General features: G+C 43.4%; 1 protein-coding gene across 2 annotated transcripts; it reads right to left on the bottom strand.

Annotated features, from left to right (window-relative positions):
* Nucleotides 1-240: 240 nt before the first annotated feature.
* LOC139542695 (microtubule-associated protein RP/EB family member 1-like) lies at nucleotides 241-7,738 on the bottom strand. 2 transcript variants are annotated; one of them, XM_071348453.1, is made up of 8 exons: nucleotides 7,410-7,738; nucleotides 6,751-6,770; nucleotides 6,480-6,603; nucleotides 6,122-6,267; nucleotides 5,163-5,355; nucleotides 4,682-4,791; nucleotides 4,392-4,541; nucleotides 241-3,083 (listed from the first exon to the last, which is right to left on the bottom strand). In XM_071348453.1, the coding sequence occupies exons 2-8, from the start codon at nucleotides 6,766-6,768 to the stop codon at nucleotides 3,033-3,035; spliced, it is 792 nt and encodes a 263-aa protein (XP_071204554.1). In that variant the 5' UTR covers nucleotides 6,769-6,770; nucleotides 7,410-7,738; the 3' UTR covers nucleotides 241-3,032. The 2 variants fall into 2 exon arrangements, with proteins under 2 accessions (XP_071204554.1, XP_071204555.1); XM_071348454.1 differs by lacking the exon at nucleotides 6,751-6,770 and having other exon boundaries at nucleotides 7,410-7,736.
* Between the last annotated feature and the right edge of the window lie 5,796 nt (nucleotides 7,739-13,534).

The following is a 13,534-nucleotide window of genomic DNA, read 5'->3' as shown; positions in this document are numbered from 1 at the left end:
TCTCAGGGTTTTCAACAATTGAGTTTCACTAAATAATTGACATTCCAGAATAATGCACACTCTTTATGATGTCACAGCAATGGAATTCCAATCTGGCAAGTTGACCTGGAAATGGACATGTGAATTTCAAATTCTGAACTAGGACTGCTTGTTTTGTCAACCGAATAAACAGACCTTTTCTGTCATATATCACCTTTATATTAGAGAAAAGGGAGAGAAAAAAATGAACAGAAGGGGGGGGAATCTTGAAATACTGTTTTATTGTTTGTAAGAAACTTGATTCGGCAAACATGATTTAAGTAAATCAGAAAAAATAAAATACATTTCCCGCTGAATTTTTTAAAAAAATCAATTAAAAATGTAAATATTTATTTATTTATTATTAAAATAAATTAAAAATCAACAGACAAAAAAGGAGAGCAGAAGGTGGCACAAGGCCCACAGTGTACCAGAATGTCAACTCAGATTATTATGTCACAGGGGATATCTGATGAGCACCACTGATCTTTCACACCACAAAAACACAAGAGCTGCAAGGGCTCCTTCCAATTACCACACTAATCATTCAGAATATCTAGAAAATAATACAATCAGGAACCAATAGCTAACAGGGAGTTGCTCGATGGTTAAAAGGTCAAGATTGGCACAAGGTTAGATTGAAACAGGTCATTGCGGGGTTCTGCCTTGCATATAAAATGCACTTTACCAAAACTATTTCCACCTTCCAGACTGACTACATTGTAGATGTCTGCCAGATCTCAACTCCTGGATAAGTGTTTAATATCTGCAAACCACATATGATATAGCAAACTGATAAACTGCGCAGTCGATGACGTTGCACACAACCATTGGTTGTAGACTGCTGGAACATGACCCGTGTTTAAGACCCAAATACCCACTAATCTGCCACCAGGATAGTTTAGTCTTTAAACAAGCCAAATTCAAAAAAGACAATTATGTTTTTAAACTATCACTCAAAACAAATGTTTCTGGACTCAAGGTTAACAGTCACAATGATTATTTCTGTGTGTTACACATACACATTCATATCCCAATACATTTTGAAAAACTGTTTTGGACATGGTAATCCCAAAAAGTAGACAAATGAAATTAGGGTTGTGGTCCAGAAGAAAGTAACGAGGACCAAAACGTAAAAATAATATTACAGCCAGGCATCCCCATGCATTTCGGAAGGTTTTTGCACGACATTCAAACTTCCTTCATTGCCTAGAAAGGTTCCGTTTTAGTGCCAGAAAACTAAAGTACACCACAATGGTCAAATCTATGTGCAGCTCCCACATGGACTTCAAGCCAATAGACAATTCATTACATATTCAGCATCAGAAAATCCCCTTCATAAAAAAACGACATGCAAAACTAATGCCCAGCGACCAGCACAACCAAAGGATGCTATAGATCACATTGTTGTGGCATTACTGTTCAATTTATTATACACATTATTTAACAGGCCCTGCAAGGAGGCAAGACTTTGGACTTGACAGTTATGTACTTCTAATTAATCAGCTGGGTCATTTCAGCCAACAGATGGGTGGCACGAGTTAGATTAAGTACACCAATAAGTTCAGAACACTTCAAATGAACCATCAATGATGTACAAATGTAAATTGGTCTTTGTCAGAGCAGTGTGTTAACTGGAAGACTGAACATCTATTTGACAGATTCTCTAGACGGCCATTCAGAGCAGCAGAACAAAAAAAAGATCTGAAATTACAATTCTTTAAATCGAATTACAAACATTTGCCAAAAAGAGAGTACAAAGTCACATATGTAGGTTATGAAAGGTATTTAAGAATAAGGCAATTCATAAAACTTAGAAAATCTCTGATCTTCCAGTGCAGAGACTGGCAGTTCTATTTGCGCATCAGCGTTTTGGGCCTAGAACCTGTCAATGGTGCAGTGGCTCCATAATCAAAACAGATTAAGATGCAAGACCGGCGTAAAAAAAATAAAAATGAAGGTAGAAAATAGAAAAACATCAGTCACCTTTTGCATTCCCTAAGAAGATGCATTGACACTAGAGGTGCTAAATCAAGTTAAAACTTTATCCCATGCCAACTGAACAATTTTAGACAAGAGAAATGCCAACAAAAAAAACAAAGTGGGTAGTTTGGGATAAGCTTGGGACCAGAGCGTTTCTGGCATCCACAGTGCACATGCCTTCCAACATCCAAGAGACAAACAAAACAGATAAATCACGCACAAAGTATTCCACCATAAGTTTGTAGTTTCTAACATGTTTCTTCATAAATATCGTCAGGTTGTTATGAGCTGTCCCGAGAATTGCAGCCACACTAAGAGGCGTTGACCTGAATCTTTGAGAAAAAAATGCCACTTTCCTGGAATAAAAAGGATTGCACCGTTTAAAAAAAGGTTAATATCCAAACAGGAGGAGACCAAATGAAAGTAGTGAACTCAACTAGGTTTGAGGGATATGAACATTTGGTTAGTAAAGCAAAGAAAATGTCCCACGATCACTACATTAAGCAAGTAGAAACTCAAAGTGAATTTGCTCAGACCCAGAAAACAATTGCTACACGTGGCAAAAACAGTGATAATTTAGGAAACAGGTAAAATAAGAAAAATACTATGTACAAAAGTGAGTGCAGGTTCCAATGAACTTGTAACGCCAATTCCCGGAACAGACACAGAAATTGAGGGGAAAGACAAGCAAACAAAAAAGTGACATCTTACAGATGGACAGTTCACTCTTCTGGACTCAAATAGAGCCAAAATGGCTGCCTTCTACCAACATGATGCTGATACGGGCCAATGGGATGACCCAGAGAAGGGCTTTCAGAAGAAGAGGTACTTCACACACACTTCACTTATTTCAACTTGATTTTACAGAAAAAAAACATTTGATATACAGTCCACTCAGAGACCACGAACACATAACACATTTTTTGGAGGGGGTGTTGTAAGTAGGGCGAGGATGGAGATGTGGTAGCTGATTGAAGGGGTTTGGTGGGTTGAGGGGTTGTATTAAAAGCTGCATGATCCACTCTTGAACGTTAGAATTCCTCCTGGTCCTCTGACTCAGCGTCCGGTATGACAAAGCCCTCCTGAGATCACAGAGACGGATGAAGAGGAAGATATCAGGTTAGATATTAGGTTATAGGACTCTACGTAGCGGAAAGACACTCAAATTGAGATCGAAGTCTGACCTGGGTCAAATACACTACACAGCCAAAAGTATGAGGACATCCCTTCAAATTAGTGGATTTGGCTATTCCAGCCACACCCATTGCTGACAAGCACACAGCCATGCAACCTTCATAGACAAACAACAGTAGAAAGGCCCGTACTGAAGAGCTAAGTGATTTTAAACATGGCACCGCCATAGGATGCCACCTTTCCAACAAGTCAGTTCATCAAATTTCTGCCCTGCTAGAGCTGCACTAGTCAACTGTAAGTGCTGTTTTTGTGAATTGGAAACGTCTAGAATCAACACCGGTTCAGACGCGAAGTGGTAGGCCACACAAGCTCACAGAACGGGACCGCCAAGTGCTGAAGCCTGTCATTTAAATTTTGTTTTTTTTAAGTCACCTGTCCTCGGTTGCAACACTCACTACAGAGTTCCAAACTGCCTCTGGAAGCAATGTCAGCACAATAACTGTTTGTCAGGAGCTTCATTAAATGGGTTTTCATGTAAAGGGAAATTCTAACGCTACGCCAGTCAATGACATGCTAGACGATTCTGTGCTTCCAACTTTGTGGCAACAGTTTGGGGAAGGCCCTTTCCTGTTTCAGCATGACAAGGCCCTGTGCACAAAGCAAGGTCCATACAGAAATGGTTTGCCGAGATCAGTATGGAAGAACTTGACTGTCCTGCACAGAGACCTGACCTCAACCCAATCAAACACATTTGGGATGAATTGGAACTCCGACTGCGACCCAGGCCTAATCACCCAACATCAGTGTCCTATCTCATTAATGCTCTTGTGGCTGAATGGAAGCAAGACCCCGCAGCAATATTCCAACATCTAGAGGAAAAACCTTCCCAGAAGAGTGGAGGCTCTTATAGAAGCAAAGGGGGGGGGGGGCAACTCCATATTAATGGCCATGATTTTTGGAATAGTCCCAAAAGTGCAAAGTAAGCTAAATCAAGCACACTAGTGTTTTGACATTTATTCGACGCAGGTAAGCACGCATGAATTTCGAACAGAATGAACCAATCATGCGTCGCCTGATGGAAGGAAACTGCATAAGCTGTATGAGCATACGTTAGCATTCCGTTTGAGCTACATGCATGCCATTCCACAAACTGAATTTTAAGGCATCAGCAGTTGTTTGAACCAAAACACATGGGCTCAAACCTAAAAAAGCTGAAGTGACCCGTCGAGGCTGTGTGTAATGTTGACTAAACTCACATCTGTGGCGTAGAGTATATCCACGATCCTCTGCAGTGTGGGATCACCCTCTCCTTCCTCTTGGCAGATGAGCTCAATGTTCCTCAGTTTGCCAAAATAAAAGTCCCTCTCCTTCTCCATGTCCTGGATGGTGGACTTCAGTATATTCACCTGGGAGGAGGGAGGTGGGCAACAGATGATACAACCTGTATATCTCTGAACTTTGAGTAGAGCTTCAGTCAAACCAATTGTTATCATTTCTAACAAGACATGGCACATGAATTCATGAATGGAAGGATGGATGACAGTACCTCCTGGATGAGTTCTGCCCGCTCCTCGTCACCTCCGCCAGCCCCTGGTCTCCGCGCCAAGCTGGGCACCATTTTGGGTGCTACCTTGGCAACTGCTGCTCGCTGGGGTGCTGATGGGAACAAGCCACCAGTCAGAAAAGAGATGGGGAGAGGTTGTTATTGACAAGCTCAGTAGATTTAAGTATGGAAAGACAAATCACCTCTAGACTGCTTACAGAAGCCATTTCTTGCTGCTAGTCAGTGTTTCTCCTACAGTGTTTCCATTCTCCCCCCAAACTAAAACAATTTTGATTTTGTTGCTTTCAATTGACAATTTTAGTTCAACAGGTCTCAAGATGTTGATTTTGGGGTCTTTGTACCCCACCTTGAACCTTCTGTAGGGGAACCACTCCTAAAAAGTTATTCTACAGTGAAACAAAAAATAATAATATATATATATATATATATAAAAACATTGCACAGGCTCAGCCACTATTCTCACCGGCATTGAGGATTTTCTTGGGCTTGTTGAGGGCCGACATGGCGGGGTTGGACATGGAGTCTTGGCCCTGGCGAGCCTCCACAGGGTCGTACTCTTTCCCATCATAGTTGGCATCAAAGAACTTCTTGAACCACTGCACAAACTCAAAGTTGTCCTGGAACTTGCTTTTTATCAACTTGTCAACAGGGATGATCTTGGGAAGAACAAAGCACCAGGTAAGTGGATTCAACACCACAAAAAAAGGGTTAAATTAACACTAGTGGATGTGCACATCATACACAGCTGATTTAGACTAAACATGCATTGCAGAGGTAGTGACTACCGTTACAAATGCTGTCGGGATGTGGATATAACACACAGAGACTAGGAGACGAGGACTGTCCATTTCTAAGGGACTTTGTCATGACACTGGATTGGAGAAAATCAAAACTCTCGCTCTGAAGTGTGTTGCTCTCTGTCTCCCTCTCAAAGACAGGACAGCTCTTCACTGTGCAGTAGCCGAATCCAACAAATACGCCATCTAACTGCTGGATGAGAACCAATGACTAAGAGTGGAGACTGTATAGGATGCCAACAGTCCTGTCTCTGCGGGCACAGGAAAGTCAATATCAGTGAGCCACTGTAGAGAGGTCATGCTAGCTCAGCAGTAAACACAATTAGCAAGCAGTGGCAGAGAAGTATACAGCAGCTGACATCATTGGTACACACACAGACAAACCCACACTACGGGCAACTCAGATGTGTAAATCCAAAGGAGAAGGCAAAGATTGGGATTAGAGAACACGCCGTTGTTGAATTGTTATCATGTTACAAGCCAACACATGGTAAAGACCGGAAGCAAAAGGATCAATAGATTAATATGCTTCAAAAGCAACCAGTTCAAAAAAATATAATCAGCCTGGCAAATAGAGCTATGAGCCTAGGACATGCTGAGAGGGAAAATGGAATAGCCTACTTACTTTTTCGACACCCATTCTTTTGAAGCCAGCTTGCAAGATCTTATAGTTGTGAATGAATTCGTGCTCTAGTTTTGCAGCAAATTTGACTTTCTTCAAAGGCACACAGCCGGGGAAGAGCATGTCCATGAACTGGCAGTAGGCCACACCTTGAGAAGACAGGCACACCAGGGGTCAACACAAATGCTAATGAACTATTCCTCTATGATGATATACTGACACTAAAGGAAAGTAGGCTTAACCTTCAGGCTACATCAATTACAGGATTTACTTTCAATTTCCCTAACCATCTAAGCAATCTCCACCTTATGAAGTAATGCAAGAACAAATGCAGTTCTGCCATCCATAACCTGCCAATTACCTGAACATAACAGCTCTATCTTAGTCAGGTTGATCTGTAACGATTCGTTGATCCATGCAAGCATGTCATGACGACTCAAGTTGTCACTACACACTGAGGTTGAGTAAACGTTCACAGCCATTTTCTGTTGAAGCACAAAAGGATAAATGTTGATTTCAACTTCATGTTCACGTTAGAAAAAACACACAGGTGATTATTTTTATTAGGACATTTCTATGCCATATAATCATGTCAGAGATACAACAGGTTGGGGGGGGGGGGGCCCTACTACTGGTTCAGTGGGGACCATTCCTGAAACGAAGGGAAATGATCATGGTCAGGAGAAGAGTTGAAAAACGTTGCAGCCAGTTCTGTTAACCAAAGACTGAATCACTTCTGGACACTGGCTAGCTAACTATATCAGATAACTAATTAGGTAGTTTAGTTCAGTTGGACTAGCTTTCGTAACGTTGGGTAGTTAATTCAGACGTATTGGTGAGTGGAAATTACGAGGATGGAAGTAAGCATTGTCTTGCAGATGTGTAAGCTACCCAAGTTAAGTAGCTTGAATGGCCCTGAAATTACTATCAAATAAATGTGCCAACGTTAGTTAGCTATATCATGAAGTCTGCTTGTAATGAAAATTAGCTAGCTAACGTTAACTAGGTTGTCATTTTCAACCTAACAGCTAGCTTATCGAGCTGGTAAAGACAAAGTAATGTTAGATAGCTACGTTACATATTAATAGTGCGCAAACTATCTGTGGGTGGCTAACTAGCTGGTCTGGTAACATTTCCCCCCGCCCAACTCAGTCGTGCTAGCTAACTAAACCCCCATATATCATATACATTCAATCTAACCCCGGCCTCTGCGCCCCATCCATGCCATTGGCTAACTAAATGCTAGCTAGTTAAATTACACGTTGCAAATATTGCTGTATAAATGACTTACCCTGTTTTGGCGTAGGTGTTGCCAATATATTAATTCAACAGATGTCAATGTTTACTGCTCTCAGTTCATTCGAGAAATCTACCGGTGAGGTGATTTCTTTAAATGCAACTGCGTGCGTTTGTTCTCAAGTCAAACGACGCCAAGACGTAAAGCCTAGACGCATGCTGGAGCTCACTGGTGGATATGGGAAGAGATGGATAACTGGGCCCAATGAGTGTCGAATTTAGTTATCGAAAGATGTCATGGATTATTTGCTACGTGTGGTTTATTTGATCAAATATACGTTTCGTAATGCATAGTTAGGTTGTTACGAGTGTACTGATATAAGTAGGACACGTGACATCCCAGCAATTTTGATAAAAATATCGGCGTTGTGCCTGATAACGCACTCGTATCTGCCCTCATTGGCAAGAATGGTCCCACCTGTTATCGCCACCTCCCAACTGTCTTCCATATTTCTTTGAATACATGTATTTTTATTGTTAGAGCGCCCAATTGAGTATCACACACACTAGCTGGTGGGCTAAGTCAGCAGAAGACACCCATAAAGGGGAGAGGTAGGAATGAGCTGTCACACAGCCTTGGAGGGCAATTTTCGCGCTCTGACCCACAGGTCACAGTTGCCCTGTGGTCATAGCTAGGCTCACCTGAAATTATTTTGCGGGTGCTGTACAGCTCCTAACAGATTATTGTAGCGCTCTACCCTTACTGTGTACTGTGGTAGCTGTTGTATACAGTCTCCGGTTATTATTATATTACTTAATTTGATGAATTAGTATATTGCATAAGAAATATTATATATTTATATTTTGTAAATTATTTTATTCACATTCTGAGCTGAGAGAACACTGCATCACCATGATGCTGGGCATACATGGCTGCTCCTCTTGTGGAGCTGAACTACAAGTAGAAGATGGTCATGACCTGTGCCCCGCCTGCCTAGGCATTGGCCACCTACGTGAGGCCCTTTCTGACCCCTGCATTAACTGCGCCATCCTGCCTGTGAAGGTTGAGGGCCTGGATTTCACAGATAATTTACTAGTGTTCGGCGGTGTTCGCCAGGGCCCACCCAAGGCCACCAAAAGAGGGACAGCCCACAAAACCGATGGCGCCCCCCCCTGGTAAAACAGTCTAAAAATAAGAGCCTCACTCGGAAGGTTTATTACTTATCCTCTGAGATAGAGCAGCTAAAAACACTTTTGCATTTCTTCAAGCCCCCTGAGTCGGTGCTCTCTAGCACTCCCTCCAGCATGGGGAACGCAACAGAGGACTCAGATAGCCGTGATGATGACCTGCTCTCCACTCGGGCATCCAACCGCCACTTTAGTGACCAGAAGGATGACATGCCCAACATGGTGAAGGAGGTGCCAACCAGTGTTGTGGATCCATTCAGTCTCAACGCTAAAGATGGGTCAGAGGAGTCATTCCGAGGCTCTGATCACACAGAGTCAGAAGAAAGCTCTGCCTCACTATGTGCTGTCCTGCGTGTGGCCTTAGCTAGGCTAGAGCTTGATGACCCTCAAGCTACAGCTCCTGCAGCTAACCCGTTCTTTAAGAAGGCCCTGGCAGCTACACCTTTCAGTGTGCCACCTTCACCGGCTTTTGTTACGGAGCTTCAGAGATGCTGGTCCGACCCACGGGCTCTCGCCCACCATAGCAAGGACAGTAGGACACTATCTGCCATGCACGATGCAAAACAACATGGGCTGGACCATATGCCTAAGGTGGATGAATGCATAGCAGAGCTGATGCTCTCCTTAGATGAAGGATGATGGCCGTTGCCCCAGACCTCATTGCAGTGCCACAGATGAGCTACTGTCACGGGCCTACAACACATCACCCCGCATTGGGAACTCCCTTTCAGTGCTCATGCTAGCACAGAACAGTATGCTCCAGCCGGACCACGCAGACCTGGACCTCTGCAACCTGAATGACGCATCTCTCCAAGCGTTTGCGTTCATGACCAGAGAGCTAGACAGACTGATGTCCACCCTTGTTGTGACTCGTCACCAGGTCTGGCTCGCCCAAGTCCCAATGTCCGATGACTCCAGACGGACGCTGAGAAAGCTCCCAGTAGCGCTTCCGCAACAATTCTTCTGCAACAATTCCAGTTGAATGCATTGGTGAAGGTACGAATGTTCCAACAACTGATGGGCATGCTTGCTGGGTGACACCATTAGGCCTGCTGTCTTTAAGGCCACTACAAGTGTGGTTCAACGACCTTCACGTGGAGGAAGAGAGCCTACCTGATTACAGGTGTCCCTCTCGGATCATTTCCGGCAAGGCGGGAAGTAGTGACGACCAACGCTTCACTAGCAGGCTGGGGATCAGTGTGGCAACACAGGTCTATACGGGGAGAGAGGTGCCCCCGCTGGAGGAAAGAGCACATCAACGTGCTAGAACTTCAGACAGTTTACCTCATCCTGAATCACTTTCTGCCGGTTCTCAAACACAAACATGTCCTGATACGATCAGACAATACGTCAACAGTGTTCCACATCAACCATCTACCACATCTGGCCTCCCTACGAGCCTACCACATCTCTGAACAAGGTGGCAGACTTCTTGTTGCGACAGAAACCGCCCATGGGGGAGTGGAGACTTCACCCACAAGTAATGAAGATGATATGGCAGTGGTTTGAAACAGCACATTTGGACCTGTTCGCCTCAGAGGAAACATCCCACTGCTCCCTCTGGTTCTGTCTGTCAGAGTCCAAGAACCCCTTGGGCATGGACGCCTTAGCCCACACATGGCCAGATTGCCTACTGTATTTTTACATGACATAAGGTTGAGCGTTCTGACCTCACAACGGCTGTCAAGCACTTAAGGTAACTAGCTAAAGTTGGCTAGTTACCTTAAGAGAGGAGAAGAAGAGAAGAGAAGACTCCTGTATAGTTGGGGACGGTTGCAGAGGTAACAGGAGTGAGTTCAGTTTTTGATCCCCACAGGATACAGCAAGACCCGGAGCCAAGAAGACGTTATCCCGGAGAGGGTGTCATGGGGGAGACCTATTCTTTTCTTTTGAATTATTATTTTAATAAACACCTTTGAAACTGAGCTAATCCTAATGTGTCCGTGTCTGATCTGTGTAAACATTTTGACCCAACCCCCTGGTCTGCCACACCAGATATAATGATATTTCACAGTAAACAAATAAACAGCTTTTTAGCACTCTTATAAGGGCTTTCAACATTTATGGCACTTACACAAATTACTGATGATTGGCTGACAGAAATTGATAATAAAAAGCTTGTGGGAGCTGTTTTGTTAGACTTGAGCAGCTTTTGACATTATCGATCATAATATGCTGCTGGAAAAACGTGCTGTGGCTTTACATCCACTGCTATATTGTGTATCGAGAGTTACCTGTGTAACAGAACACAGGGGGTGTTATTTAATGGAAGCCTCTCCAACATAATCCAGGAAGAGTCAGGCATCCTCCAGGGCAGCTGTCTAGGCCCCTTAATTGTTTAAATCTTTACTAATGACCTGCCACTAGCTCTGAGTAAAGCCTGTATGTCCATGTATGCTGATGACTCAGTACCTTACAAGACAGCTACCACAGCAAGTGAAATCACTGCAACACCTGACAAAAAGCTGCAGTCAGTTTCAGAATGGGTGGTAAGAAATAAGTTAGTCCTAAATATTCAAAAAAACAAAGCATTGTATTTGAGACCAATCATTTACTAAACCCTAAACCTGGAAATTAAGCAAGTTGAGGAGACTAAACTGCTTGGAGTAACCATGTATTGTAAACTGTCATGGTCAAAACATATTGATGCAACAGTAGCTAAGATGCGGAGAGGTCTGTCCATAATAAAGCGCTGCTCTGCCTTCTTAACGTTATCAACAAGGCCGGTCCTACAGACCCTAGTTTTGTGGCACCTGGACTACTGCCCAGTCGTATGATCAGGTGCCATAAAGAGGAACTTAAGAAAATTACAATTGGCCCAGAACAGGGCAGCACGGCTGGCCCTTAAATATACATGGAGAGCTAACATTAATAGTATGCATGTCAATCTCTCCTGGCTCAAAGTAGAGGAAAGACTGACTTCATCACTACAGTTGTGGCCAAAAGATTTGAGAATGACACAAATATTAATTATCACAAAGTTTGCTGCTTCAGTGTCTTTAGATATTTTTGTCAGATGTTACTATGGAATACTGAAGTATAATTACAAGCATTTCATAAGTGTCAAAGGCTTTTATTGACAATTACATGAAGTTGAAAAGAGTTGCAAAGAGTCAATATTTGCAGTGTTGGCCCTTCTTTTTCAAGACCTCTGCAATCCGCCCTGGCATGCTGTCAATTAACTTCTGGTTCACATCCTGACTGATGGCAGCAGAGTTTGTCAGAATTTGTGGGGTTTTGTTTGTCCACCCGCCTCTTGAGGATTGACCACAAGTTCTCAATGGGATTAAGGTCTGGGGAGTTTCCTGGCCATGGACCCAAAATATCGATGTTTTGTTCCCGAGCCACTTAGTTATCACTTTTGCCTTATGGCAAGGTGCTCCATCATGCTGGAAAAGGCCTTGTTCGTCGCCAAACTGTTCCTGGATGGTTGGGAGAAGTTGCTCTCGGAGGATGTGTTGGTACCATTCTTTATTCATGGCTGTGTTCTTAGGAAAAATTGTGAGTGAGCCCACTCCCTTGGCTGAGAAGCAACCCCACACATGAATGGTCTCAGGATGCTTTACTGTTGGCATGACACAGGACTGATGGTAGCGCTCACCTTGTCTTCTCCGGACAAGCTTTTTTCCGGATGTCCCAAACAATCGGAAAGGGGATTCATCAGAGAAAATGACTTTACCCCAGTCCTCAGCAGTCCAATCCCTGTACCTTTTGCAGAATATCAGTCTGTCCCTGATGTTTTTCCTGGAGAGAATTGGCTTATTTGCTGCCCTTCTTGACACCAGGCCATCCTCCAAAAGTCTTAGCCTCACTGTGCGTGCAGATGCACTCACACCTGCCTGCTGCCATTCCTGAGCAAGCTCTGTACTGGTGGTGCCCCAATCCCGCAGCCAAATCAACTTTAGGAGATGGTCCTGGAGCTTGCTGGACTTTCTTGGGCGCCCTGAAGCCTTCTTCACAACAATTGAACCACTCTCCTTGAAGTTCTTGATGATCTGATAAATGGTTGATTTAGGTGCAATCTTACTGGCAGCAATATCCTTGCCTGTGAAGCCCTTTTTGAGCAAAGCAATGATGATGGCACGTGTTTCCTTGCAGGTAACCATGTTTGACAGAGGAAGAACAATGATTCCAAGCACCACCCTCCTTTTGAAGCTTCCAGTCTGTTATTCTAACTCAATCAGCATAACAGAGTGATCTCCAGCCTTGTCCTCGTCAACACTCACACCTGTGTTAACGAGAGAATCACTGACATGATGTCAGCTGGTCCTTTTGTGTCAGGGCTGAAATGCAATGGAAATGTTTTTTGGGATTCAGTTAATTTGCATGGCAAAGAGGGACTTTGCAATTAATTGCAATTTATCTGATCACTCTTCATAACATTCTGGAGTATATGCAAATTGCCATCATACAAACTGAAGCAGCAGACTTTGTGAAAATGTATATTTGTGTCATTCTCAAAACTTTTGGCCACGACTGTACCTGTATTTGTGAGAACTATCGACATGTTGACTGCACCGAGCTGTCTGGTTAAACTACTAGCACACAGCTCGGACACCCATGCATGCCACCAGAAGTCTCTTCACAGTCCCCAAGTCCAGAACAGACTACGGGATGCGCACAGTACCGAAGAGACCTATTCTAGGTCTAGCTCTATTCCACATCAAGTAACTCTTGGAAGCAATAAAATCAAATGTAAAAATCTGATAAAAATACACCTTATGGAACAGCGGGTACTGTGAAGAGACACACACACAGGCATGCACACACGCACATAATAACATACGCACTATATGTACACATGGATTTTGTGTTGTAGATATGTGGTAGTAGAGTATTGGCCTGAGGGTGCACACTTAATCTGTTGTGAAACTGCTTTAATTTTGCTCAACCTTTGGCAACAGCTAATGAGGATCCATAATAAACACAGCTAGTGGGGTGGCTTGCTTCCTCTTCCGTCTTCTTTATTACTACTTTCCACAAATGGCTATA

The sequence above is a fragment of the Salvelinus alpinus genome, chromosome 17, assembly GCF_045679555.1.
Source record: "Salvelinus alpinus chromosome 17, SLU_Salpinus.1, whole genome shotgun sequence".
NCBI lineage: Eukaryota > Metazoa > Chordata > Actinopteri > Salmoniformes > Salmonidae > Salvelinus > Salvelinus alpinus.
Note: the sequence above shows the minus strand (reverse complement) of the source record. Positions and strands in the feature narration are given on the sequence as shown.